Source organism: Borostomias antarcticus (assembly GCF_949987555.1).
Source record: "Borostomias antarcticus genome assembly, chromosome: 23".
NCBI classification, from domain to species: Eukaryota; Metazoa; Chordata; class Actinopteri; order Stomiiformes; family Stomiidae; genus Borostomias; species Borostomias antarcticus.
Genome location: NC_140256.1, coordinates 2281281 through 2308363, shown reverse-complemented (window position 1 = coordinate 2308363; position 27083 = coordinate 2281281). Strand labels below are relative to the sequence as shown.

Sequence of the window (27083 nt, the reverse complement as noted above, 5' to 3'; positions counted from 1 at the left end):
GACTGACTGACTGACTGACTGACTGACTGGTGTGTCGTCTACGTCAGACAACCCTCTCTTCATATACAGCCAAAATTCATTACATCATCTGATCCCTTGACCTCTGAGTACAAACCTGATTTACCTGTGCCTCTCGTACACGTGCTTCCCGACCCACTCACCTACTCTCTGCCTGTCTGTCTGACTGCCTGTCTGTCTGACTGACTGCCTATCTGTCTGACTGCCTGCCTGTCTGTCTGTTTGTCTGTCTGCCTGTCTGTCTGTCTGACTGTCTGTCTGTCTGTCTGTCTGTCTGTCTGACCGCTTGTCTGTCTGTCTGTCTGTCTGACTGCTTGTCTGTCTGTCTGTCTGTCTGTCTGTCTGACTGCCTGTCTGTCTGCCTCTCTGTCTGTCTGTCTGTCTGCCTGTCTGTCTGTCTGCCTCTCTGTCTGTCTGTCTGCCTGTCTGTCTGCCTCTCTGTCTGTCTGTCTGTCTGTCTGTCTGTCTGCCTGTCTGTCTGTCTGCCTCTCTGTCTGTCTGTCTGCCTCTCTGCCTCTCTGTCTGCCTGTCTGCCTGTCTGTCTGTCTGTCTGTCTGTCTGTCTGTCTGCCTCTGTCTGTCTCTGTCTGTCTGTCTGTCTGCCTCTCTCTCTGTCTGTCTGCCTGTCTGTCTGTCTGTCTGTCTGTCTGTCTGTCTGCCTCTGTCTGTCTCTGTCTGTCTGTCTGCCTGTCTGCCTCTCTGTCTGTCTGTCTTGTTGTATGTTTTGGTTTGAGAGCAGTGGATCACAGCATTGTAGTTAGCTGGGATAAGTTTTCTGGTAACTTGTCTGTTTCCAGACTTGCATAACAAGGTTTAGTGAGATAGTGTCTACACAGCCGCATTCCTGGTGAAAAGAGTCCATAATGGCTGAACAAACAATGCTGTACTTATTCTACCAGCATTATCAACAGTTCAAAAGATACCACAGGTTGTTTTTACTGGAGGAGACAATTGGAAATGGGGGTGGGGGAGGCATACATCAAGCCATTGTGAGCTTTGAGTGGTCTGGCTTTCGTTGTGCTAACATGATTAATCGCAGACAGCCGCCCATATCAGACAGCGACCAATGACAGCCTGTGGGAATATAGCCCCGCCCATATCCGCCAGCGACCAATGGCAGCCTGTGGGAACATGGCCCCGGCCAATGAGATTCCTCTGTACTATTTATTTGCTTCAAAGACCAATTCTCTTGCATATAAGGTATGTTTTCCAAATATAAAATCAAGAGATATTTTACTTTATATATACGTTTATTTATATATCTACCTCTGTGTGCTGGTTTATTTTCATCTCAGTTGTGCGGTATACTGTACATTGCTTGTGAATTGGGCCAGAAACATTCCAGTCTTGTTCTCAGGCCCTGGGTCTGATACCCCACTGTGGTCCCCAGTGTCTTCCTCACCACAGAACAAGCCACAGGTCGACGCCAGTTCAACTACTCTGCCTCTTCTGTACCAACTTAGAGGAATTGGAGCCAGTTGTTGCTGAAAGTGAGTTGTCACTGAAATCGCTAGCTGTCACAACAGTCATGCCCTAGTCACCGAGGGGGAGGGAGTGGGTGAGAGCTATATATATGGGCTCCATTTTAGGAGGAAAGAGGTATCGCTCACAGACTGCAGGCTAGACCGCGATGCTGTGAGGGCCAGTTATACAACCTTCATGTTATCTCATCTTAGTAATGTCCTTTTGCCAGGGTCTCAGAACACAGGGATACCCCCCCCCCCACCCCCCCCAATTCACTACCATAAAAATCAACCTTTAATCTTCCAAATGATTGACTTACAGCTCAAAGGGATGTACAATGCTATCACTCAAGAAAGATCAAAGGAACTAAATGTTACACCGCTTAACGTTTTCTTACATGATAATGATCATGTAACAGAGCGTTAGAAACACCTTGGTTCACTTAGCTGCAAAGCCCTGTGGGAAATCTTCCTGGCCTTTTTGGGTTGTGATTTATGAAGCATACCTCCGTCTCCCAGTTAAACCCTCTCTGAAACATGTAAGCCTCCGTGTTTTACAGGGAAGAGAAGGAAAGGGAGAAGGGAAGTATTTATTGTTCTTGTCAGCGTTCCAAAACATCCAACATAATGCAGTTGACATTATAAACATATTCCTTTATCAAAAGCTGTAGCATAAGTAATGTGTTCGTACAGTATATGCATGTACAATACATTGGATCCATAATCAGATGTACGAGCTGTAAACATTTCATTATGATCTAATGAGTGATGGCTCAGCAGTCCTGCTATCAGCGTTCACTTCCTGGTCCCGATAGCTTTCACTTCCCCCACACTAATTCTGGGAGATGGACATTGTTGTTGGCCTGTGAAAAGTACAGTTGACAGTTGCCTTGACTTTGACTTATCAGGCCTAATGACTATGAGTTTCCCAGAGGCATCGTAGCGCTACGTTCATCGTAGCGCTACGATGAACGCCATAGCTTACGATTAACGTAGCGCTACGATGCCTCTGGGAAACTCAGCCCAGGTCATATGGTGGAGGACCGAGGGAGGTAGAGAGGGATGTTCCCTCAGAGTTCAAGTGAACAGTTGGTTTATGGACTGCTCTGGGATCTGCCGGTACAGGGAGCCTAGAGGACTGGGCCCACAGTCCAATCTCACACCTCATTAATCCGTTCACAGTGATGAATTGGGGGTGTAATTTCGAATAGTCACTTCATCAATTCACCAATTGATTCCAGTGGAATTGAGATTCATAAGCCAGCAGAACTGAGGTAAAATGTTTTTTTTGCTTCCTTGGGGTGACATTTGGATAACTTTGTTGACTTATCAAGCAATAAACACACCCTGCCATCTAACATCGTTAAATTCAAGATGATTGAATTTAGTGGACAAAGACAGTAACAAAACCAGCAAGCAAAACTTTTCTCTCATATTTAATTGTTTGTTTTCTGGTCATTAGTAAACATTTCCAAGGAGGCTTGGAGGCATACTGGCTTCATCTCCAGAAACCATAACAGCATATTATCCTCAGAAATCAGCTTCAGATATGAGCCAGTATGGTGGATGGAGATAATGGCTCCAGTGCTAACCGCTGTGACAGAAGTTCATCTCATTTGGACACAGCCATTTTGGTTTCTTTCTCTTTAGTGACCACTCTGTCAATAGTTTTCTGGAACCTAGTTTCCTGGACCTCCTCCCCTGACACCTCTGATGAATGTATCTGCGTGCCGTGTCAGTTTGAACTTAGACAGCAAACTTGTATTTTTCCTCCATTTTCCTCCATTTATTTTCACAGAGACGGGTCCCGCCTGAATTAGCTGTGGGAAAACGTTTTGTTGAAACCAACTCTGATCACTCAACAACTCAGAGATCTCAGAGGTCATAAGATCCCTCAACCTTGCAGCAACAACAGAATAACAATAAGATTATACGTGGTCCGCAAACTCAACAGCCCTCAGCGTCAGTCTACTGGTCAGTGTATGTGCGTGTGTGTGTGTGTGTGTGTGTGTGTGTGTGTGTGTGTGTGTGTGCGTGTGTGTGTGTGTGTGTGTGTGTGTGTGCGCATGTGGGTGTCATAGGCAGATAAACAACAGGCCATTAGTGTCCATTACCCCAGAGCCTGGTTGCCTGGTGGAAAAAGCTGTCCCAGAGTCTACAGGTCCATTTGATAGATAACAGAAGCTGGTGTTGATTGTGGTGGCGGGAGTCTTTGATGACCCTGCAGGCTCTACTTGCACTCTGACCTTTGTCCTGGCCCCGCAGTGGTGGAATGAACTGCCCACTGACGTCAGGACAGCAGAGTCGCTGCCCATCTTTCGTCGCAGGCTCAAAACTCACCTCTTCAAGAAATACTACAACGATCCTCCCTCTTAAACACCTATTGTATTTTAGATTACTATTCTTGCACTTTGCCTTCAGCACTAGATTATGCTCTTAGTCACTTGTTTTAGAGGGAAGATGCACTTGTGAGTTCTGGTGAGTAGTAGTACATTGGCTTTTCCTACGTTAAATGCAATTATTGTTAGTCACTTTGGATAGAAGCGTCTGCTAAATGACTGTAATGTAGTAATGTTATGTATAGCTTCTGGATGGAGGGAAGGGAAGCTTTGTGGTGGAGGGCAGAGCAGTTCCCAGACCACGCTGTAATGTCTCCAGTCACGATGCTCTCTGTCGTGCCTCTGTAGAAGGCCTGGAGGATCTTGGGCCCCATGCCAAACTTTTTCAGCCATCTTGAGGTCAAAAAGGCGTGTGCCTTTTTCACCACATGGCTGTGTGCGTGTCCCAGATTAGGTCATGAGGGACATGGACACTGAGGAACTTGTCACTGCTGATTCTCTCTCTAGTGCATGGTTTCCCAAACTCCATCAATGTGGGCCTCCCCTCTGAAAACAGTGACACACCCGCGCCCCCCCCAACCCCCCAAATTTGTCCATTTTGCAAGGCAGCGTTAGCTAGCCCATAAGGTTACACAGCTAAGTTAGCTCGGTGGCACCTGCTGCTAGTTAACATTATGATGTTTTCGCACAATACATTCATGCCTACGGGGGGAGACTCTCTCTGAACTATCCACAAATTTAGTATACATCTCTCATCTCTAGCCACACCCAACCCAGTGTCCAATTATCTCTAGCCTAGCCACACCCAACCCAGTGTCCAATTATCTCCAGCCTAGCCGCACCCAACCCAGTGTCCAATTATCTCCAGACTAGCCAATGAGAATCCGTCACACAACCCAGCTGATTGGTGACTTGAAGGAGTGAGACAGCTTCTCGACTCCCTCAGTGTCCGTTGCCATAACTCCGACACCTGCAGGGGTCACTGTGGCGCGATGAGTCCCCAAGTCGAGTTAAATTAACCCTCCTCAGAGAGTGACTGCTCAATGAATGTGTCGCTCCCTATGGGGATCCGGCCTGACTCGGCTCTGGTGAGACCAGGATGTAAACCCTGATCATCGGTGGGCAACTGCATCGACGCCGATGCACTAAACCGCTACACCACCACAGCTCCTTGGTCAGGCTCCACTGTGTCTTGGTCAGGCTCCACTGTGTCCAGTTGTTGATTTCTCTGTCCTGTAGACCGTCTCATTGTTGTCAGGCCTGTTATCACGTCGGCAAACTTAATCACCATCACCATGGTGGAGCTGTGCGTAGGGGATTACGGGATTACATCTCCACACTGGCCTGTGAGCTGCTAAAGACCCCCCAGGCAGAGCTGGTTGATGTTGTCAGGGAAAGGGATGTCTGGGGCCCCCGGCTGGAACTGCTTCTTCCGTGACCGTGGGTGTAACCGGAGTTGTAGAGGGCTTAGAATGCAGCCCTGGGGGACTCCTGTGTTGAGGGTCAGAAGGGCAGAGGTGTTGGAGCCCATCCTCACCACCTGGCATCGGGCCGACAGGAAGTCCAGGGTCTGGCCACACAGGCTGGGGTTGAGCCTTAGGTCCCAGAGCTTGGTGTCAAGTCTATTGTGTTGAATGCTGAACTAAAGTCAATTATCCTCACATAAATATCCCTCTTCTCCAGGGGGGTGAGGACAGTGTGGAGTGTTGTGGCTATGGCATCATCTGTAGATCTGTTTTGTCTGTATGCAAATTGGTACGGGTCCAGGATGGGTACTAGAGAAGATTAATTGAACAAAGCTGGAAATAAGATGGATAACTCTCTTCAAGGACTGTGCGTGTAGTTAAGCCTTTAAGATTAGCCAAGAAGATTTCACATATTAGCTCTTTGGCCCAGCGTGAGTAAAATTACAGATGAGCCATTGTGCAAATCAACTGAATCCTGCGCTTTGCCAAGTCATCACTCAGACCCCAACCTGTAGGAAACCAGACAATAAAGAGACTGTAGAAGAAATTCATGACATGTAGAGATTATGAATCACTTAAAACATTAATTACAGTACAGTTCACATTTCCCCTGCTGTCTAGGTTGATAGACCACATCTGGAAGTGTAATGCAACACTGACATGCATACTGTACATGTTGAATAAGGCAAAGAGATGTAAATATCGACGACGTTAAAAACACCCACAGCCTTATGTTGATACTGAACTCTTCTTGAGTTCAAGAAAGTCTAAGAAACATGATGAAAACTTAAAAGGCAAATAATGCATCAAAGAAAATGTTGGCTTTGAGCCACAAAAACAATTACCATGTCAAATTGTATTCCTGTCAAAAAAAGACAAAACAAATATGTTTGAATCCAGAAGGAAAATATCTGGGAATCACACCAAAGAGAAGTGATGATGCTGACTGGCCGGATCTCACTGGAACATTATTAATGACAGACTATTTCAAAAAGTATTTACATTTGTGTATTCGTATTCAAATTCGTCACACGCAGGCTGAACAAGAGAAATATATGTAGAATTCAAATGAAAGAAAAGCATATTCACTTGATATTTTTATGAAGACATAACAAGATAATACTGTATATATGATATCCCAGGATCTTGAGGGTCTTTTTAATGTGAATTATACACACACACACACACACACACACACACACACACACACGAGCAGCGAACACAACACATAGCACATCCTTTCTTCAGGTATCCCAGCTGTCCTCCTCCAGGGGCAGCCAGGAGCAGTGGGCAGCCATCGTTCATGTTGCCCAGGGACCAAGTCCAAGTGCTCCAGGCCCTGGTCAGGAGAGTGTTGAGAGTTGTTTGTGTGAGTTTTTCCCCCACACTGTGTGCTTGAGTGCTAGACTGTCCTTGTGTACTGTCCTCCCTTTTTGTGCAATCTTTCCTCTCCCTTTCTTTCCGCCCTCGTGTAACAACTGGATGGGGAGCGCATTACAAATGCAGTACCTATACCTATACCTAACTGGCCATTCGTCTTGTGTTTGCCATGGTCAGGCAGTTAGGTGAGTTTGAAAGCACATGTTGAGCTTGACCGGAAAGCCCCAGCCTCCACGCTCTCCTCCAACGTTGCCTAATATGGGTGGACCTGTACCATGACCTCCACTGCCTTATCTATGGTGAAACACTCTTCTTTGACCTCAGGCCGACCTCCGTCCTGGGAGGTGATGAGGAAATAGTAGAGGAGTTAAGCAACTTTTTTGCTTCAAGTCATGATGCAAAGGTCCCCTTTGGTATGGAAGTATCTTAGGACCATAGATCATTTTTTTATCCAAAGCACAAGTTCGATTTAGCTTTTTTTTAAATTCGCCTGACTTGGAGTTCCTCGCAATAAAATGGCGACCTCACGTTCTCCCAGGTGAGTTGACCTGGGTTATAATCGTGGTTGTGATATTCCACCACAGGCGAGAGGCCACGTCTTCCACCCTCACTGTGCTCCACCAAGCATTGAACAGCTACCGATCTAGCGACCCAAATACAGTACCACACTGTGCTCAGCTAAACTAGCACACAATAGACACTGCTGCCCCGTCGTCATAGCTACCTCCGGGGTTTGCAAATAAGGTCGATACTGCGCCGACAAATTATATTGTGAATGTAGCTCTCAAATGCATATTGTAGTCCCTTCTGTCTACCTCTCTCTGATATTTCAGTACTATTATTACAGAAATGTGCTATTATTTCCTCTGGAATATCTCTCACTGATACAGTTAAAAACGGCATATTGACGTGAGAAAGCTTGACAGGATTGACAGGCGTAGCAACACTAACCAAGGGGGGCGGGACTTAGTGAAGGGTCAATTAAACTAACCATACTCAGATGGGCAGCGAAGGTGCCATACTCGGATCTGGCAAGACCAGGGCTGCGTTCTGAATCGCATACTACCCTACTATATAGTATGCCAAAACAAGATGTATGTCCCAATACATAGTATGCCACATGCAGTATGGCAAAAATTCCAGGATGTCCTACTACATCCGGTCGCTTTTTTTTATTTATTTTTTTTATTAGATTTTCATTTTAATTGGATATCTTGACCCAAAAAACGTAGACTTCACATCAATTGTGGGGCCTTCTACTACTGTAAAGGTCCAAGCTGTGCAGGTATGCTTTGATGCCAAGAACACTGAAGAACGGCCTTTTGCAGCTGTGCTGCTGATGAGTTCCATAACAGCTGATTCATGATCCCTTTATACTCTTTGTACTTTTTTTTTTAACCTGTCTGTATTGCTTAGTGTGTGCAGAATCTAGGAGCTAACAGAAGAACATTTCACTACTAATACCTCTGACTTTGGACAGGTACGTCTGTTCTCAAGACTCTTCTCAGGACCTCCAGCTGCCTCCCCTCAGATCCACAGCCTCGTCCTCCCCTCTCATTATTAGTGGGGTTCTGTGATTGGTGGACATTGATTAATGGAGGATGCTGTGCCAAACGATGGAATGAAAGCTTTGGGGATATCTGTAATCAGTCACACATGGGAACAAGTAGCAATATGCTGGTTGATATCATTTAGAGTGGGAACTCTCTTTTTTGCATAATAATAATAATAATATTAATAATAATAATAATAGTAATAAAACTTAATTTATATAGCACCTTTCATACAACAGAGAATTTACATGCATGGAGTGCTTCACATGAAAATAGAGAAAACTAGGGCTGCGAGCAGCAGTGAGCGGGCCCTCGCACCCCACGCGTGTCGGGGTGCGGCGCCCCTAAAGGGGGCGCTCTTGAGCCGTTTTACCACGCCCATTTCCGTCACCCGTGAAATATCAAATTTTCACTGGGACTGACGTATCTGCAAAGTTTCATGTGTTTTCATCGATGTTTAGGCCGCCAAAAAGGCATTTGTTTGGGGAGAAGAAGAAGGTAGGAGAAGGAGAAGGTAGGAGAATAATAATCCTTACAATTTCTCACACCGCCAGTGCTCGGGCCCTAATTCATTTAAAAAGCAAGAAAATAAGATGGAATATAAAACACAACGTAGGAAAAGCCCAGGTCCATGTGACGGGATTACATCTCCACACTGGCCTGTGAGCGGCTAAAGACCCCCCAGGCAGAGCTGGTTGATGCTGCCAGGGAAAGGGATGTCTGGGGCCCCCGGCTGGAACTGCTGCTTCCGCGACCCGACCCCGGATAAGCGGATGATGATGGATGGATGGTAGGAAAAGTACTACTACTTGCCAGAACTCACAAGTGCATCCCCTTTCTAAAAAAAAGTGACTAAGAGCATAATCTAGTGCTGAAGGCAAAGTGCTAAAAAAAATAAAAAATACTATAGGTGTTTCAAGGACAGGTTCGCAATTTAGCATTATAAGCGGACACCAGTGACCACTCAGTGAGTTTCCTGTCCTTGAAAACGAGAGTTTATGGTGTTTTTGAGGGATTTTGTCTATGCCCCTACAGTATGGATCCATTGAGTGTGTTAGCGGGGACGGGCTATATCTTGAGAGTGCACCATTTGACGAAACTTTGATATCAGCATTGTATATAATCATAAATAACCTTTTAACATAGCTTATAACGCTTAATTCCGAACCTGTCCTTTAAGAGAGGGAGGATCATTGTAGTACTTCTTGAAGAGGTGAGTTTTGAGCCTGCAGCGAAAGATGGGCAGCGACTCTGCTGTCCTGACATCAGTGGGCAGTTCATTCCCCCAATGCGAACCAGGACAGAGAAGAGCCGTGACCGTGTCGATCGACCGCAGGGGCCTCGGAGTGACGGGGCAACCAGTCACTGGTTATTCAGTTATCAAGATGTATTATCTATATACTGTATAAGGAATTATGTTATTATTTCCTTGACTTCTCAACTCTTTCAGTAACAAAATTAGATTTGGGCAAAGTCTTTGGACCAGTCAAACTATGTTAAAAAGGAGATATCCGTCCCCCTATTTGAGCACATGCAGTCCCAATCATGATGAGATTACATGGATGGTTTGTATTGATGTTTTTCTCCCCTCAAAGTGTTTACACCTGTTTCTACTCAACCGAACATGAATAGATAATACTCAGTCAATTGATCTCTTTGGATTAAAATCACATGCAACCTGCCGTATTGAACAGGAAAATGGTGCTGCAGGCTAGCATGGCTCTAATTGTTAATTTACAGTATTTGGAGCCAGATCCAATGTGTTGAATCCCCTGAAATGGGATTAACTTGTTGTGTGAAATCCTGTAAATATTGGATTAAAGTTGACGGTGACGAGGCATGACTAAGACGGAATGTTCCGACGCCCAGGAGTACAGCTTTGACCGTGATCCCAAAGGGACTGGGTAATCTTTGATCTACTATCTCAGAGAAAGTCTTCAGTTCCCCTCTGCTGTTTATTCCAAGATCATCTAATCCCTCTCTAAACAGAAACACAAGTACGAGGAAGATCTGTCATCTTTACTTTGGCATTTTGAAGATCCTTGATCATGTTGTGCGATCACGTTTTATGAGTTGAGACCCTATAAAAGTCAGTATATAGAGGCGCCCCGGTAGCTCACCGGGTAAGGCGCGCACCATATGAAGGCTAGTCCTTTGCGTGGTGGACCCGGGTTCGATGCTCGGGTCCTGTGCCGCATGTCCTCCCCTCTCTCTCTCTCCCACATTTCCTGTCTCTCTACACTGTCCTATAACAAACAAACAAACAAAAAAGTCAGTATAATCCCATTCATACTCACCCATACATACTATGGAGGAGTTCAGGATGGGTGATACAACTCTGTAGATTAGAGGTTTTTGTAGATTAGAGGTTTCAGTTCACATGAGACCCACAGAGATTACAGAGGACAGATACTAAGAGCCACCACAACTATGGACACTAGCCTTGCTGTGCCCTCCTGTCCCCAATAGTGAGGATGTGATCAGGTGCTCTCATTCATTTGTATCCTGGCCTGGTCTACCATGTAGGCAACTTCTCTGTAACTATGTGTCCCCTCTCCTGTTAGTCATGTCTCTCTTATGAAGTATCTAGCCCATGTTTACTGCTCTGTATATGTTCTTAGCCAATAGACAAACATTTTCCTGGAGCTTGCTTGATCGTCTCATTGAGAGAGGTCAGGGAAGAACTGTTTTTTTTGCTTCTCTCTGGAATATGTAGGGGTGGGACCTAGGCCCACCCCCCATTGCTCTCTGTAAAGCGCATTGTGTTGCCTCTGTGTATGAAATGCGCTATACAAATAAAGTTTGATTTGATTTGTGTCTACCTCACACTGCCTCTCCCAGATCTCCCAGGGTATGTGTTGTTTATCGCCAAACTTGGGCATCTTCTATTAATGCTGCTTAGAAATGGGTCAAGATCTGACCGTCGCGATGCTGGCACAGAGTAGAAAGCTTTCATTATCTGGGTTTGTGATTGAGATCTCACAAAAGCTTAAAGGGCTTTGCTATTTCAGTCAGAGATCAGTCAGAGTTGAGCCGGACTGATAGGCAGCTGTGATTGTGTGGATTTAAGTTAGGCTACCCTGGACCTCTCATGTACAGTCAGGTGTTTGAGCCAGGATGAGAGTCTGAGGTTGGTCCTCAGATATCACCTGCTTTACCTGTTACTCTATGGTCAATGCAATCAAGCTAAGATGATATTAACACGTGTATGCTGAAGGCCTCTCTGCTTAGAAAGCTCAAAATCTATCTATCTATCTATCTATCTATCTATCTATCTATCTATCTATCTATCTATATATCTATATCTAACTATCTATCTATCTATCTATCTATATCTATCTATCTATCTATCTATCTATCTATCTATCTATCTATCTATCTATATATATCTATATCTATCTATCTATCTATATATCTATATCTATCTATCTATCTATCTATCTACTGTATCTATTTGTTCTCAAAAGCATTGTGGAGAAGAAGTCACTTAGTCACACAAGGTTGTCTCTGTCCCGTTTTGGGAAGTGTATTTGGGGCACCCCGCCCTTCTCTCCAGGAAAGAGGAACATTCCACAGGAAGTTTACTCTTCCTCTCTTCCCTGCCATCCTTGCTCTTTCCTGCCCTCGGTGATTTCTGATTGCTGATTGGTGGAGGCTGGGTGGGCTGATAAGGGAGTCTGTGAGCACAAAATCTGCCATGTCAAAACAACTGTGATCCAGCACTACATCAATTTCATAGCATTGTGAAAAAGGCACTGTTTTTTTGCAATGAAAAAGGTACTAATGTGCAAGTTAAGACAGTGTGTCGGAGCCTTTTCCTGTCATGGCGGGCGTTTCTCTCCTACGGTACGGTTCGCACCTGTCCACGACACAACTCGGATGTGCAGAAGACTTCCTAGCAGCGGCGTTCACTTGTTCTGACTCACAGAGCCTGTCAACGTCATCCCCATCCGGTTCAATACAGCCATCAACGCAATCAAATCACAAACAACCAAGACAAACAACATGTAGAGCTGACAGTGTTAATAAAAGGGGGATTTACAGTCGCATGTTAGAGTGCTGTAAATCAGTTCCTGGATCTATTCCCATCGACCTTGTCGTTACTGTGCGTTAGCGACATTTTGAAACTTGTAGACATATTCTACAACAACGTGTAAGCTGGAAGACTGACTGTTATGCGGTGTTGTCATTTCTTTGGGACTAGAACTTGGTTCAAGGGAGGATAATGGGGATGTGATGCCAGGTGATGATTCTTTCAATCAGGCAGAACAAACCAGAACACCATGGTTCAGCATATACGATGGGGAAATCTGAATTTAATTTCCTGCTCTGTTGCTTGCTGCGTTTCCTATTTCTGGAGTGCGTGTTGGGTTTGAAAGAGAAGGGAGGGAGATTTAGAGAGGAGGGTTAGAGTTAGGCTCATCCAGGGTACTTACTGTAATGTCTAGGAGGGAAATTGGTGTTTGTGATCTTATCTTCTGAGAGAAGGGTCATCATACTACAGTATTTACACCTGAAGGTCTAAGACACAAACGTTTTCTATTCAACTTTATTGTGAAAGTGAAGACCATGTGCGTCTGTCCCTGTTTCCATAAATCACACAATTTTATTTAATCATTTAACCCACTGGAAACGTGAGCCTTGTCACTCAAAATACACTTTCTTTATTGTCGATTTTGCAAGTATTTTGTGTTGCCACCTACAAGCTCATGGTGTTTCATTCTCCACTCGATTTTGGAGTTTCTATAGATTTGAAGGCATGTCAGGTTTTTGGCCATGACTGTGGAAATCATTAAGCTTCCAGCAAATAGCTGTAACATAGGCTTCCAATATCCTATATACTGTACAGGAAAAGCCCAAGAACGTCAAATGTGGCCGCTCAGGTATGTGCTGATTGGGCCTGTCTTACAAGGAGATGAGATCCAGATGTGGTAGTGTGATCTGATTGGAGGGGAGGGAACGTATCCTTACTGGCTCCTTAACGATCAGCTACCCTAGAATACTATTGTCGAGAGCCAAAGTAAACCATGGGATTGGAAGGAATCTGAGGAGGAGCTATACAATAGTGTGAGACCACCGTCTGTCAGGGATGAGGACCCAGATAGCAAGCGGATCTGGGCCATATACAGGCCAGATCTGGCCCTTGTGACTTAGTTCCGGCCCATATCATTTCACATCCGTTTGCTATCTGGGGAGGTCCTGTGCCCTCTTTGATTTCTTTATAAGCGCTGCACCTTTCATGGCTGTGTTATACAGTCTATTTTCAACAACTCCAATGTGTCATTAACATTTTGAGCTGGTTGAAACATCTGTGAAAACTTAAGTATGTGATTGTTTATAATGTATGAGAATTAAAACTTTGCTTATTTCATTTGGTCATCAATCAATCAATCAAAGCTTTATTTGTATAGCGCATTTCATACCCAGAGGCAACACAATGCGCTTTACAGAGAACAAGGGAGGTGGGCATACGACCCACCCCTACATATTCCAGAGGGAAGCAAAAAAACAGTATCACCCAGGGGCCATGTTTCTAGGAATAATGCTACCGAATATTACATAATATTAATTGAGTTGAACTAGAGTTAATATAGTCCTGGCTTTGTTGCCTCCACCCCAGCAACAGCGCAGGTAGAGGTAATGTTTTCGGTGTCGCGTGTTTGTCCGTCTGTCGGTCTGTTAGCAGGAATACGTGAAAACTGCCACACTGATTTACGGAAACTGGAGGAAGCATGTAGCATAGGCCAACTTAGAACCTGATAAATGTTGGAGTGGATCCAAATCCCAGGTCAGGTCCACGAGCTGCCCAAACATGACTGCCCATCCACCTCCATTCATTTTTCGGGTTCAGGAGCAAAAATGTCCCCCCATTCTTCTTCGTCGTATGGATTTGGTGTAGTTGTCCTCTCCTCCCAGGCTCGGGGCCGAGGGGCTATTCTTCTACCACCCCGAAACTGACCATGTGCCTGTCCGGCAGCAGGCGGAGCAGCTTGCAGGTGAGGCCGCGGTGTCATACGGTGTCGTAGGCAGCCGTCAGGTCTATAAAGACGGCTCCGGCGTACTTTTTAGCTGAGAAGCTGTCCTCGATGTCTTGAGTCATCAGAGTGACTTGATCTACGGTCGATCTCCCGCGTCAGAACCCGATCTGTTCCTGTGCGAGCAGCGGGTCGATGATTGGTTCGACGCGGGCGTAGATGAGACTCTCGAGGATCTTGAAGGGGATCCATAACAGAGAGATGGGGCGGTAACTCTCAGGGTCCCCTTCAGGCTTCTGCAGCTTAGGGATCGTGACAACTAGGGCTCTTCTACAGATTTTGGGGATCTTGAGTTGGCGCAAGCAGCAAGAGAGGAACACTATTAGCGAGGACTTCAAGGCAGGCGCGGCATGGAGTATAAGCTCTGGGCTGATAGACTCAGGCCCTGGAGCTTTCCCTGGCTTTACATGCTGGAGCGCAGCAGAGAACTCCTCCAGTGTGAATTCACCAGAGACGTCACCGACGCTAGGAGTTGTGTCCTTCCAGAGGTCAGACACTTATTTTGCCATGAGACATGATGATTTGCAGTCTTTGCTCTCGTATGTCCCACTTTTCACAAATTGTGATGCGATTTTGTTTGCAGAGATGGGGCAGTGATGGGGGGGAGTGTCTGGACCTATCAGTGAACTTGTTAAGGATGCTCCATGCCTTGCGGCTGGAGTGTGAGAAGTCGATGGAGTTAATGGCCTCCTCCCAGCGCTCGTCTCCTACGGCTGAGTCTAGACAGCAGGGCTGAGGCAAGTCTGTCTGACTCAGCTCCTGGGGGGGCCCGGAGGAAGGCCCAATAGAGACTCTCTCCTGGGGGGCCTGGAGGAAGGGACAATAGAGACTCTCACACTCCGCATCCCAGCACGGTTTGTAGCTATAGCGACGTCCGTGTGGGATGGATTTTCTGGTCGATTTCACCAGTATGCCGCAGAGTTCTCAGGGGTGGTGGAAGACTGGGATATACGCTGGTGTGATTCACAAGGGCGGAGGCTTGTAGACGTTGATAATTTTGAAGCTGGCAACGTCCACGCACAACCACTCAATCTCCGAGCCAGTCGGGGATTGGTCGATGAGAGTCCAGTTCAACCTTTGATGGACGAAAGTAGCAAGGCCGTGCTTCCTGCTTAGGATAGACCTGGCTAGAGCGAAAGTTGAGAGCAAGCTCCGTCGGCTGCTCTCCCCTCCTGTGGCAGCCGAACACCAGCCCTCAGTAGGCAGGCTTCGCTTACGGGGGTTAATCGCAGCTACTGATGAGGGCACCACGAGAAGGTGTCTGCTTAACCCCCCGAAATGTCTCCCCATTCATTGTCAAAGAGGGGAATTGAAACAGCCATCTCGACGTGAGAAGGTCACAGAGACACAGGGGTTTGAACTCAGGGTTTAGGCACTTGTCTCGACCTAACAAATGCAGTAATACCAAACATGTCCTGCTCGCACACACGTGTGCGAGCACAGAGCCACGAAATGCATTCATGGGCAGAGGTCAGCTCTCTGAACATAATTTCTATAGCAGCTGTTTTGGTCAGCATCCTAAACCACCTGTGGCTATTATCAAACTGTTCATTGAAATAATAATTCAGAATGCAAATCAGAGGGCCACACGGGAAAGTTGGTTTAGGTAGTCTAGTAAAAAAAATAAAAAAAAAGTAGTAAAAATTGCACGGCATGACAAGATTCATGACGGTCCAAGATTCCATCTAGACTGATAAACAAGCCATCAAACAAGCACTATCAGGACCCAACGAAAAGAAGATGAAGACACTGAATCTTTGAGGGTTTATTGATCGTGTTTTGTAAGAAAGCAGTGATTTATGGAACTGACTTGTGAATGATGAAATTATAGGCTATATATATACAGTACATGCACACACACACAATTTCATCTAAAACGTTTCTGGAAGCAGAATGATGTGAATTTGGTGTGAAAACTCGAAATCCTATGCTTCAGATAAATTATTTTGGAGTTAGATTAATGTCAAAATTAAATGTGTCAAATTATATATTTGCATTATCTCTCTTCCATATTACTGTTTTACTCAATGACACGGCATTTCTGGCACATATCGGATTAAATGTACAGTATGCAAGCAATTATCTGCTTTAAATTAATTCGTTTCATAAACCCATGAATATAAGGTACACATAGGCTACTGTAGGCCTATGTAGCGCGTGAACATGTGCATCCACTGAACGAAAAGTCTCATAAACAGCAATTAAATCGCAGGAGTAGAACATCATGGATCTACTACTATTATTCCACACATTCTTAGGCATTAGAGGCCAAATAAATGTACTGTAGCATTACATACATACAATAATCATGCTGTTGGCTTGATATAAATCTAGAGGAATGCTGCATAGGATATCCATACAGCCTATACAAACATGGCCAAATAATGTCTGCGAACAAGTTTCTACCCAATTCCAGAGGAACAACCACATTTAAATATACATCGTGGTCCAGTGCATAGAGTGCATGAGAGCTTCGTCAGTGAGGCAATGTTGAAGTTGTAGGGTGATGAAAGATGGGATGGGATCCAACTAAGTGGGGTCCCAAGAGGAAATCTAGTGGGCAGTTAGGGCTTTGAATGTCCACGTCCTCGATAACCATATCGGAGATTAATGAATGGCCATGACTTTCTCACTTGTTTTGTGATGAAACAGCGACCTCATGCGGACATATCAACAATTGAATGACTCACGCAATCTCTTTATACTGTTGATTGTGGTAATTAATTGCCATAAACATCGGGCTTTCAATAACGGAAGATGATTGTAATGTTCTATTAATACATCCATGATTGTAATAGAGATCTTAGAGGATAGAGAAAGATATGTGATTATATATAGCCTATATCTGCTTCAGTAAGCCTACTGATAGCCTACTAATTAGGATTACCATTAAAGGTAAATATATAATTAGGCTAATGTAACTTGAAACGTCTGGGATGCTTCTTCTAGACTAGTTTAAATTAAAATGTTTAAGTATGCAAGAGATCTTGAGTGGCCATGCTTTCAACAAGCAGACTAACTTTTTTTTTTTTTTTTTTTATTATTATCTGAAAAATGCCTCGTTCATATCCTCAAGCATTTCAAATCAAGGCAAGGCAAGGCAAGTTTATTTATATAGCACATTTCAGCCACAGGGCAATTCAAGGTGCTTTACATGAGACATTAAAAGCATTAAAACAAAAAGCAAGACATTAAAGACATTTAAAACAAAAGGCAGGACAAATTAAAAGCATTAAAACAAAAAGCAAGACATTATAGACATTTAAAACAAAATGCAGGACAAATTAAAAGCATTAAAACAAAAAGCAAGTCATTACAGACAGTTAAACAAAAAGCAGGACAAATAGAATACAGGAATAAAAGTCACAATGCAGTATACTGATAAACATAACTCCTCTTAGAAAGCAGTGGCAAAAAGAAAAGCACTGATGTTGCCCTCCCTAGCCCCCTAGCTCCCTAGCCCCCTAGCTCCCTAGCCCCCTAGCTCCCTAGCTCTCTAGCCCCCTAGCTCCCTAGCTCCTAGCTCCTAGCCCCCTAGCTCCTAGCCCCCTAGCTCCCTAGCTCTCTAGCCCCCTAGCTCCCTAGCTCCCCAGCCCCCTAGCTCCCTAGCCCCCTAGCTCCCTAGCCCCCTAGCTCCCTATCCCCCTAGCTCTCTAGCTCCCTAGCTCCCTAGCCCCCTAGCTCTCTAGCCCCCTAGCTCCCTAGCCCCCTAGCTCCCTAGCTCCCTAGCTCCCTAGCCCCCTAGCTCTCTAGCTCCCTAGCCCCCGTACCTGGTTCAGGGGAGGAAGTGCACAGCTAACTGCACTTCTAGCCAATCTAGATCTATCCTGTCGCTTGAGCAGTACGGGTCGGCTAGGCTAGTATGCTAGCTAGCAATTACACCTCCAAACCAGTCGAAGTCGATGCTCGCAGTGCTAGCTAGCAACACCACAAGCTCTCACCACGCAAAACGGGAGAAATATTAATATATATATATTTATCTACTGAAGAAATGGATGATGTATAGCGAGTCTAGCCAGACTAGGGTGCTAGCTGTAGCTATAGCAACACGGTGCGACCAGCTAGCCTAGCATCCAGTCATTGCTAACTAACGGTTATAATTAATTATTATTATTATTATCTATTATTATAGATTGTGACAGATTCGTTTTAGCCCTGGAGATCACCAGGCATAATGATACTTGGCTGGCTATGACAGTTGGTCAAACATTGCTAAGCTAGCTAGCCAACAGCTAGCTGGTTGTGTATTGGCTAGCTAGCCCTTGAGACTGGAGGTTCATAGAGACCGGGATGCTTGTCAACGGTAGCTAGCCGGATAATAACGTTAGCATAGCTAGCCTAGCTAAACTAGATCATTTAACGTTAGATAGGTAATTTAACGTTAGCATAGCTAAACTAGCTTGGCTGGCTAGACGTGTTCCTCATCGCACTGGAACTATCTAGAAGTGTGATACGGGGACTGCGACCTCCACATGGACACATATTTATCTTTATTTACGAATGGCTATCTGCCTTAAACATTCAGCAACTTGGCAACATTGAGGTTCAGCTAGCTTGTTAGCTTGATAGGACTAACGTTAGTTTAAGCTTTGCTTATTCAATCTCTGGCTAATCCTAAACTGTGGCTAACACAGCTATCTCCAGCTCCCAGGGATTATTTGGTGAGAGTTTGAATTGTGAGATTGGCCAGATTGGGCTTAACATCAGCAACAATGAAGAAATTTTTCGATTCCCGCCGGGAGCTTGTGAGTTGTGGGCCTGCTGGTTCTGGTTCTGGTTCTGGGGTGGGGGGTGGAGGAGGTGGGTCTGGACCTGGGGGCAGCTTCATCGGACGGGTCTTCACCATAGGAAGATATCAAGTCACCATTGAGGAAACGGTGGCTGAAGGTGAGCTATGATGGATAATGCAGGTACATTTGAATGATAAACAAAGGTATCCATATTCAAACATATCTTCTACAGCATGTATGTAACTTTCCCACTGTGTACTATTTGCCCCACTATTTTAAGACTGTATATTTATTTGCCCAGGGACTGCGGGTGGAAATTAGCTGTCTAGCTATAACCTTGTACAGTGCATCTCTCCCTATTTTTATAGGGTAAATGTCTACTGTACCTTGTCCCTGTCTTAAAAATCAATCAAATCAATCAATCAATATCGGCCCTCATATCCATTTTCAAACATCGGCTCTCATATTCGTAATACATGGCAAACAGTCAAGTTTATTTACCATTTAAATGTCCTGGCTATCTATAACGTTAGGCTATTTTGTGTGAAGCTTGTTAAATGTATACTCTCAGGATGAAGGTCAGCATATGGCTTCAGCAGTTGTAGTCTCCTCAGACAGCTGCAGTTGTCACCATGTGTCACCATTTCACATTAGTCATGCTGACCAACATTACTGATGAGGAATTAGAGGAATTCCAGGACTGTGTACTGTGCAGTCTTCATCCTGAAAGAGGCAATGATCCTAAGGCACAGATGAGTGGTGTCAAATATTTCTTTCAACCATCAGAGAGCATTCACAGGAGGAACCCTCCTTCCATTGGTATCTCAAATATCTATGCCTCATATCTCAAGCTTGGGTGGAACAAGGAACAAAATATAAGCTTAAATCTATAGTGATGCTGAGTCATCACAGCAGATGTGTACTAGAGGAGTGTAGAACGCTTTCCAAAAAGGGATGGGCTCATACTGCAGGTTTTATTTTGGTTGGGGGCAGCAAAGTCAATCAGAAGGGGTGAAAGTACAGATTTAAACATTTTTTAGGTTTCTGTTTATCTTGTTGTATAGAATCAGCCCAATGTGAGTGTGTCCAAACATTTGTCATACGGTTGGTGAGGAGAACTCTTAAGGTTTGCGACAGGAGAGTTATGGACATGACAACAGCATTCCTGAAATGATAAATGCCTTGTCATAAGTGTGCTGCATTTCTTCATTCAAGTAGTCCAGACTGCTTCTCAGTTCTCGCAACACAACATTAGAGCCTATTCTCAAAAAACTACTGTCCAGCGAATTGTACCTCTCCCACCAGACTGTGTTGTTTCTGGTCAGCCCTGTTGTGTGTCAACGCATGCTGATACCTGTTTGGAAACAATGTCTTGCCTCTGTAGCCATGCCGTCAGATGAGAAGGCCTGTTACTGAATAATGAATGGGCCCAGAGTGATTTATTTATCAGTGGTACGGATGGACACCATCTGTTGGTTGGAACCACCATGTCTGTGTGACACACAGCGCCCTGGAGAAAGTGACAGGGGGTCATTAATGGGCTACTCTCTCCCGAGGGGGCACACCTTTAGTATAATGCACTGCAGTATGGTCAAAAGTTCAGAACTCCTTTCATGTTTCGCCTGAACACCAGGCTTTGTTCGAGAATTGTTTTGGTTGAAAGTTATTCCGACCACGGACTCAGTCGACTGCGCACCAGTCAAGTTCAATCTCTGGGGAACTTTGTTCTTCCCATGGACTCCCACTCCCCCTCACGCCCTGTCGTCTTGGATTAGAAATCCCACATTTCCCAGAAATTACAGATGAAATGTTTTTCAAAGGATTAGCCTAGGTTTTCAACTGTAGACTTGTTAGTTTAGATGTTCAACATTCAAGTTTAGCTGTTTATATTATAATGCATTGCTTGCTTTGCTGGAAAAATATGTTTTCCTTTGTGGAGCCATTGTTTTTCATGATAGCTGCTAGCTAGTCATTTAGGCAGCTTGGTAAAGTACCTGCCTTGCCTGTATGGGTGGCACTGGGGGCATTGGCAATTTATTTGCCTATTCATGAACAGATATCAGCCAGTGCAAGCTGGTTCATGCGATATGAATGCCACTATGAGACAGCGCACTGTGCCAATGCAGCTCTCTGCTGTATCTTGCCCTGAACACGATTGTAAACAATGTAGTAGCCATGTGACTATTTTATACTGTAGGCTGGTGCTGTTATGCAAGATCCATTGCACTGATGACACAGAGGCGATGTGCTTAACTGTTCGCTGCGTTTCTTTCTGCGATGCCTAAGGACATGGTCATATGCTTGACTGGACAGTGGGTCATACGCTTGACTGGACAGTGGGCTATTATGCTGGCTGTCAGCCACGTTCAGGGGCTGTAGGACTGTAGATGGTCTTGTTGTTGTTGTTGTTGTGCTGTCCAGTCGAGTGAGAGTGTGCTGGTGCTTAAGGTCACTAATCCCTCTAATTTCATGCAAGCTCTGGAGATTAGATGTCGTGGGACAGCAAGATGTTGGCAGAGTGAGGTGAGGTCTTTTAGGAGGACCACACAGCCACAGTGGTAGGGCTAAGAAAGGGTACAAGGAAATAAGGGGGTTCATATGAACCCCGATCCTAGCCTGGTCCACCACGAGCAAGGCCCTCGCAGCTCTGTCCCTTTGAGCTTCTTACACTTCATTGGACAGCGTCCCGCGGACGTGACGCGCCTGACCAAGCACCCTACGTCAGTGTCCTTCCTGGGCTTAGTGGGCTTAGCGATGCTAGCCGCGTGTTCCAGAGCAGCCTGGCGCAAGGAGAGCACACGGCGTTCAGCCGTTAGAAACTAACATCGTTTGCATATGAGGCGGGAAAGTATCTCCTAGACTCAGGAGTCGGTTGAGCTAGGCTGTTGACTTAGTGGGTCGAAACAATTTGACAGTTGGAAAAAACAAACAGCATTGCAGAACCAACGGAAGAGAGTAAATTTAAATTAAAAAAAACAGCATTGCAGGACCAATCCAAAGTCTTTAGGGTGTAGCTTTGTTCAGGTCTGAACCAATCCAAAGTCTTTAGGGCGCAGCTTTGTTCAGGTGTGAACCAATCCAATGTCTTTAGGGCGTAGCTTTGTTCAGGTGTGAACCAATCCAAAGTCTTTAGGGCGTAGCTTTGTTCAGGCGTGAACCAATCCAAAGTCTTTAGGGCGTAGTTTTGGTCAGGTGTGAACCAATCCAAAGTCTTTAGGGCGTAGTTTTGGTCAGGTGTGAACCAATCCAAAGCAGTAGGCGGAGTCTTGTTACCGGCCGTTCTCACCGGCGTTCTAGCGACTATTTCAGCACAGAAAACCCCAGACGTTCGGAAGGTGATCTCCGATTATCTGGTATCTTGAGACTAGGTGTCTCCCAATCTGCATTCCATCAGTATCTGACTTTACCACAGGCGACCGTTAGACCCTCATTCTGCACCTGAAGTCTTGCATGGCTGGGTGCATAATAGCAAGAGAGGAAAAAGTTGTGCCATCAAACCCTGTGCTGAAAGACAACAACACTGTCAGGGTCATGTTATGATTGCTCAGGGTTTGTCCTGCATAGACGATTTTTGCACCCCCCCCCCCCCCCCCCCCCCCCAAAGAGATTTTAGCCAGAGCTAAAGGAAAATCACCAGTGCCAAAATGCAAAAAAAATGATACAAATATCAATTCAAATCCTCTCCAAATGTGTTTGATGGCTTGTTTCTAGTGCAGCCCATCCCTCTTTCTTGCATTGTCCATGGTTTGGACCACTAGTAATCAAGATTAATAGACAGGTTATCAGTCTCTTTAACATTTTGTCTTCATATCCATTTTGTGTCATGTCGGGAGATTTTCCACGGATGTGAAAAGTGAGATCAGTCAGAACGACAGCAAAGAATATCAGCCTATATTGGTAGGCTATTCGGCATAAAACTGAGGTTTCCCCCCCAAATTGTGTGCACATCACCCCCCAAAGACCCCTTCTGAGCCAGGAAAAACCTTGTTGTTTGTTTATCTTTATCTCCGGTATAAGTCTGTGCCCTGAGGATGAATGCCCTTCTCAGTATCAGACTATCAGATGGTGCACTGGTGCAGTGGGGAGACTGCAGTGTCGAAACCACCTGCACTATCAGGGGGTGTGTGACCACACAACAGCAGAGAGGGACTGCGACATTTCTTAAGATCGGGGGAAAGTTTGGTTCCTGCCTGGGACTCCTGGCCTATTTCTGTCTGCCTGCCTGCCTGCTTCAATACCTCTTCGGACGACTCTCTTCACCTCCGCATAACTGCTGACTCACAACGGCTCCGACCGGCTTTCCACGGAACATGCTTCCTACAGCATTCCTTCCGCTGCGTTCTGCGTGCGTGTGCGCGTGCGTGTGGGCGTTGTCAAAAGATCCCCAAAATGTCCTATTATATATGTGGATTTTAATAAATAATTTATTTAGTGTGTGCGTGTGTGTGTGTGTGTGTGTGTGTGTGTGTGTGTGTGTGTGTGTGTGTGTGAGAGAGACAGTAACCTCAGCGTGAGTAAGGGTGGGAGTGGTGTGTGTGCTGTCATGATGAGGCCATCAGCAGACAGGAAGCCTCGTCAGAGCCCCTCTGCAGTATCAGCTGTGAGCAGAGGGATGCATCGGGTCTGACTCTGTCTGATTAAGTCACACTCACTGACTCTGTCACGGTCAAAGCCCAGCCATGGGATGTTTGGTCCGAGGTTGTTTCACAAGACATACAGTACATTATGATGTTCTGTTATGGGTGCATATATTTGTGTTAAGCACTGACTCTGTCTGATTAAGCCAACTCACACTCACTGACTCTGTCTGATTAAGCCTACGCACACTCACTGACTCTGTCACGGTCAAAGCCCAGCCATGGGATGTTTGGTCTGAGGTTGTTTCACAAACAGACATACAGTATGACGTTCTGTTACAGGTGCATACCTGTATATGTGCTATTTATGTTGGAAGCCTGCCATTTGCCAAACTTTTCCCTTCCCTCTCTTTCCCACCTCAACGTGACTCTCCAGGAGGCTTCGCCATCGTGTTCCTCGTGCGGACTCACCAGGGGGTGCGATGCGCCCTCAAGAGGATGTACGTCAACAACGAGCACGACCTGCAGATCTGCAAGCTGGAGATCCAGATCATGGTGAGGAGCACCGCAGTCCGATCTGTCCCCCTGTCCACCTACAACAACAGGGCACTGCCTCGTCCTAGGCCTGGGCTAGACATCGGGTTACTGTGCCACTGGACCGCTACCAAGCCACAGAACAGAAGTGGAAGAGGAGGATGGTGTCACTACTGGAATAGGTCATATTGGACAGAGAGTCAGATAGATTGTGACAGAGTGGAACCGGCACAATGGTTGGTATTGAGTCATTCAGTCCTAGCACAGTTGGAGCCTCTTGAATATGTCGATTTGACATTCTTGCAGCCGAACGCCATTTCCTGACTTGAGGTTGCGCTGATAGCTAACCATTTCCTGTCACCACCACTACCACCATGCCCTGGGGGGGCGTTTATGACTGGGTGGTTGTCATTATCAACATCAGCCCCTTGGCTCTGGTTTATGAGCAGTACTGAGCTGTAACACACTTCTTAAAGTCGTCTTAAAGTCGCACAGAAACGGACGTTTGAGATCATCTAACTTCCGTAGTTTGCGTATTTTCCGACGCAAACAAGATATGAGGGTGGGACATAATGTTTAGAGGAATTTGATTGGAACATTGACAAGTGGACGGGTTTTAAGAACTTTAGACAGATTCGATAGAAGGATAGCGTTGATTGACGGGTGGATGTCGTGAGATTATTGGCCTAAAATCTAAGGTACCTGTTGTCGTCATTGCACGTGACCTACCGTTTTCCAGGAAGTAAGAAATTATACACTTCGATATAAGATTACAACAAAAGTAGAATTTTGTAATTCTTTTGGGCATATATCATTAAATAGGTGAACACAATGACAAATCATGTGAACCAAAATGGGACAGAATGCTTTGTTCATTTCAGTGCGACTTTAAATGTCAACCAAACATTATCTTTTGCGTCACGTTGGTGTAATGCTACTCTAACGGCGTGTGTCTGAATGTGTGTGTTCGTCTACCCAGAGGGACCTGGTGGGCCATCGGAACATCGTGGGCTTCCTGGACTCCAGTATAACAGCGGTGGGAGGAGGAGATGTCTGGGAGGTTCTCATCCTCATGGACTTCTGCCGTGGTTCGTTAACCTGTCTCATCCAACCCCCCCCCTCCCCCCCATGTCAGAGCCAGCTGCTCTCAGATCACTCTAGATGTGGTTGCTGTCAGTCAGTGTTTCAGCGCTTAGGCTTATCCCCAGTGTTTGATATCGCCTGTTTACGGTCTTAAAAGGGATTAGTAGATTTACATGCAGAGGCCTGGGGTATCAGTTCACCTTTGTTCTGTGTGTGTGTGTGTGTGTGTCTGTGTGTGTGTGTGTGTGTGTGTGTGTGTCTGTGTGTCTGTGTGTGTGCCTGTCTGTGTGTGTGTGTCTGTGCCTGTGTGTGTGTGTGTGTGTGTGTGTGTGTGTGTCTGTGTGCGTGTGTGTGTGTGTGTGTGTGTCTGTCTGTGTGTGTGTGTGTGTGTGTGTGTATATCTGTGTGTGTGTGTGTGCTGCAGGCGGGCAGGTGGTGAACCTGATGAACCAGCGTTTACAGACGGGCTTCACCGAGGCTGAGGTCCTACAGATCTTCTGCGACACCTGCGAGGCGTTGGCTCGCCTCCACCAGTGCAAGTCGCCAATCATCCATCGAGACCTCAAGGCGCGTGCGCTTGGCACACATCCTCCACACCTCACCTCACTCACTCTTCAATGACTATCCGTACCTACCAACCCTTTCTTGTCCAAGAACGCTGTGTGTCACTGTCCTTTATCTCATGAGGACAGCGGGATTCGTTTGTCGTGACTGAGAGGTTACGGTGAACACCGCTGTACCCGTGTTTAGGGCTGGGTATCGATTCAAATTACAAGAATCGATTCGATTTTGATTCACAAGGTTCAGAATCGATTATCACGATTCGATTCAATTCAATATCGATTCGGTTAGTGTTACTAAAACCGGTGTTTTTTAGCTGTAACCTTAATTACATGACTGCCAAGTTATGCAACACATCAATACTAGGGCTGGGTATCGATACTGATTTCCAAAAATGAATGAATGAATCATTGAATGAATGAATGAATGAATGAATGAATGAATGAATGAACTATTCATTCCTTCATTTATTCATTAATTCATTAAATAAAAGATCGATTTTGGGATTCATGAATCGATTCTGAATCATTTGATTCAGAATCGATTAATCGATTTTTGTAAACCCAGCCCTACCCGTGTTGCGGGCTAGCTCCGGCGGTTGGTGTTGGGTCGAGGCGGCCTCTCGTTAGGGCTGTATATCTTCTGACCGGTCGCTGTCTTCCTCCATGGTCAGGTGGCCTCTCGTTACGGCTGTATATCTACTGACCGGGCGCTGTCTCCCTCTATGGTCACTGCAGGTGGAGAACATCCTGCTGCATGACCGCGGACATTACGTGCTGTGTGACTTCGGCAGCGCCACCAACTGCTTCCAGAACCCCCAGACGGAGGGCGTGGCCGTGGTGGAGGAGGACATCAAGAAGTGAGGGATTTTCAATCAATCAATCAATCAATCAACCAATCAACCAATCAATCAATCAGATTTATTTATATGGCACATTTAAACATGACTCGTCAACCAAAGTGCTGTACATTTGAAAATACACAATAATAGGCAACAGTCAGCATCACAGTTATACAAGTAGACACAGGACAACAAACAACAAACAAGGCACAAGTCAGGGTGAATCGGGAAACGCTAAAGAATAAAAGTGGGCTTTGAGCCTAGATTTAAATGAGTCAATGGAGGGGGCAGATCTGATGAAGGGGGGGATGCTGTTCCACAGTTTAGGGGCTGTGACAGCAAAGGCACGGCCCCCCCCCCCTAGGCTTGAGATTAGACCCCCGGACCATCAGGACCCCCTGATTGGTTGAAAGAAATATAACAGCTGCTCATAGTAGGAGCACTTGTGTGATGTTTCTCTGTCTCTAATACACTTTGGGGGCCTTTCCTAAACGCGTGTCCCTG

The 27083-nt window shown here is 45.6% G+C and overlaps 1 protein-coding gene across 1 annotated transcript in view; it reads left to right on the top strand.

Moving 5' to 3' along the window:
- Positions 1 to 18965: 18965 nt before the first annotated feature.
- The window catches only part of LOC311324671 (AP2-associated protein kinase 1-like), a gene marked incomplete at its 5' end in the record, with an annotated part of 28832 nt that continues 20714 nt past the window's right edge, over positions 18966 to 27083 (top strand). The window contains 5 exon segments of the mRNA XM_084457205.1: positions 18966 to 19140; positions 23997 to 24115; positions 25074 to 25182; positions 25602 to 25744; positions 26476 to 26597. Coding sequence (XP_084313331.1) covers positions 18966 to 19140; positions 23997 to 24115; positions 25074 to 25182; positions 25602 to 25744; positions 26476 to 26597 — 668 coding nt within the window.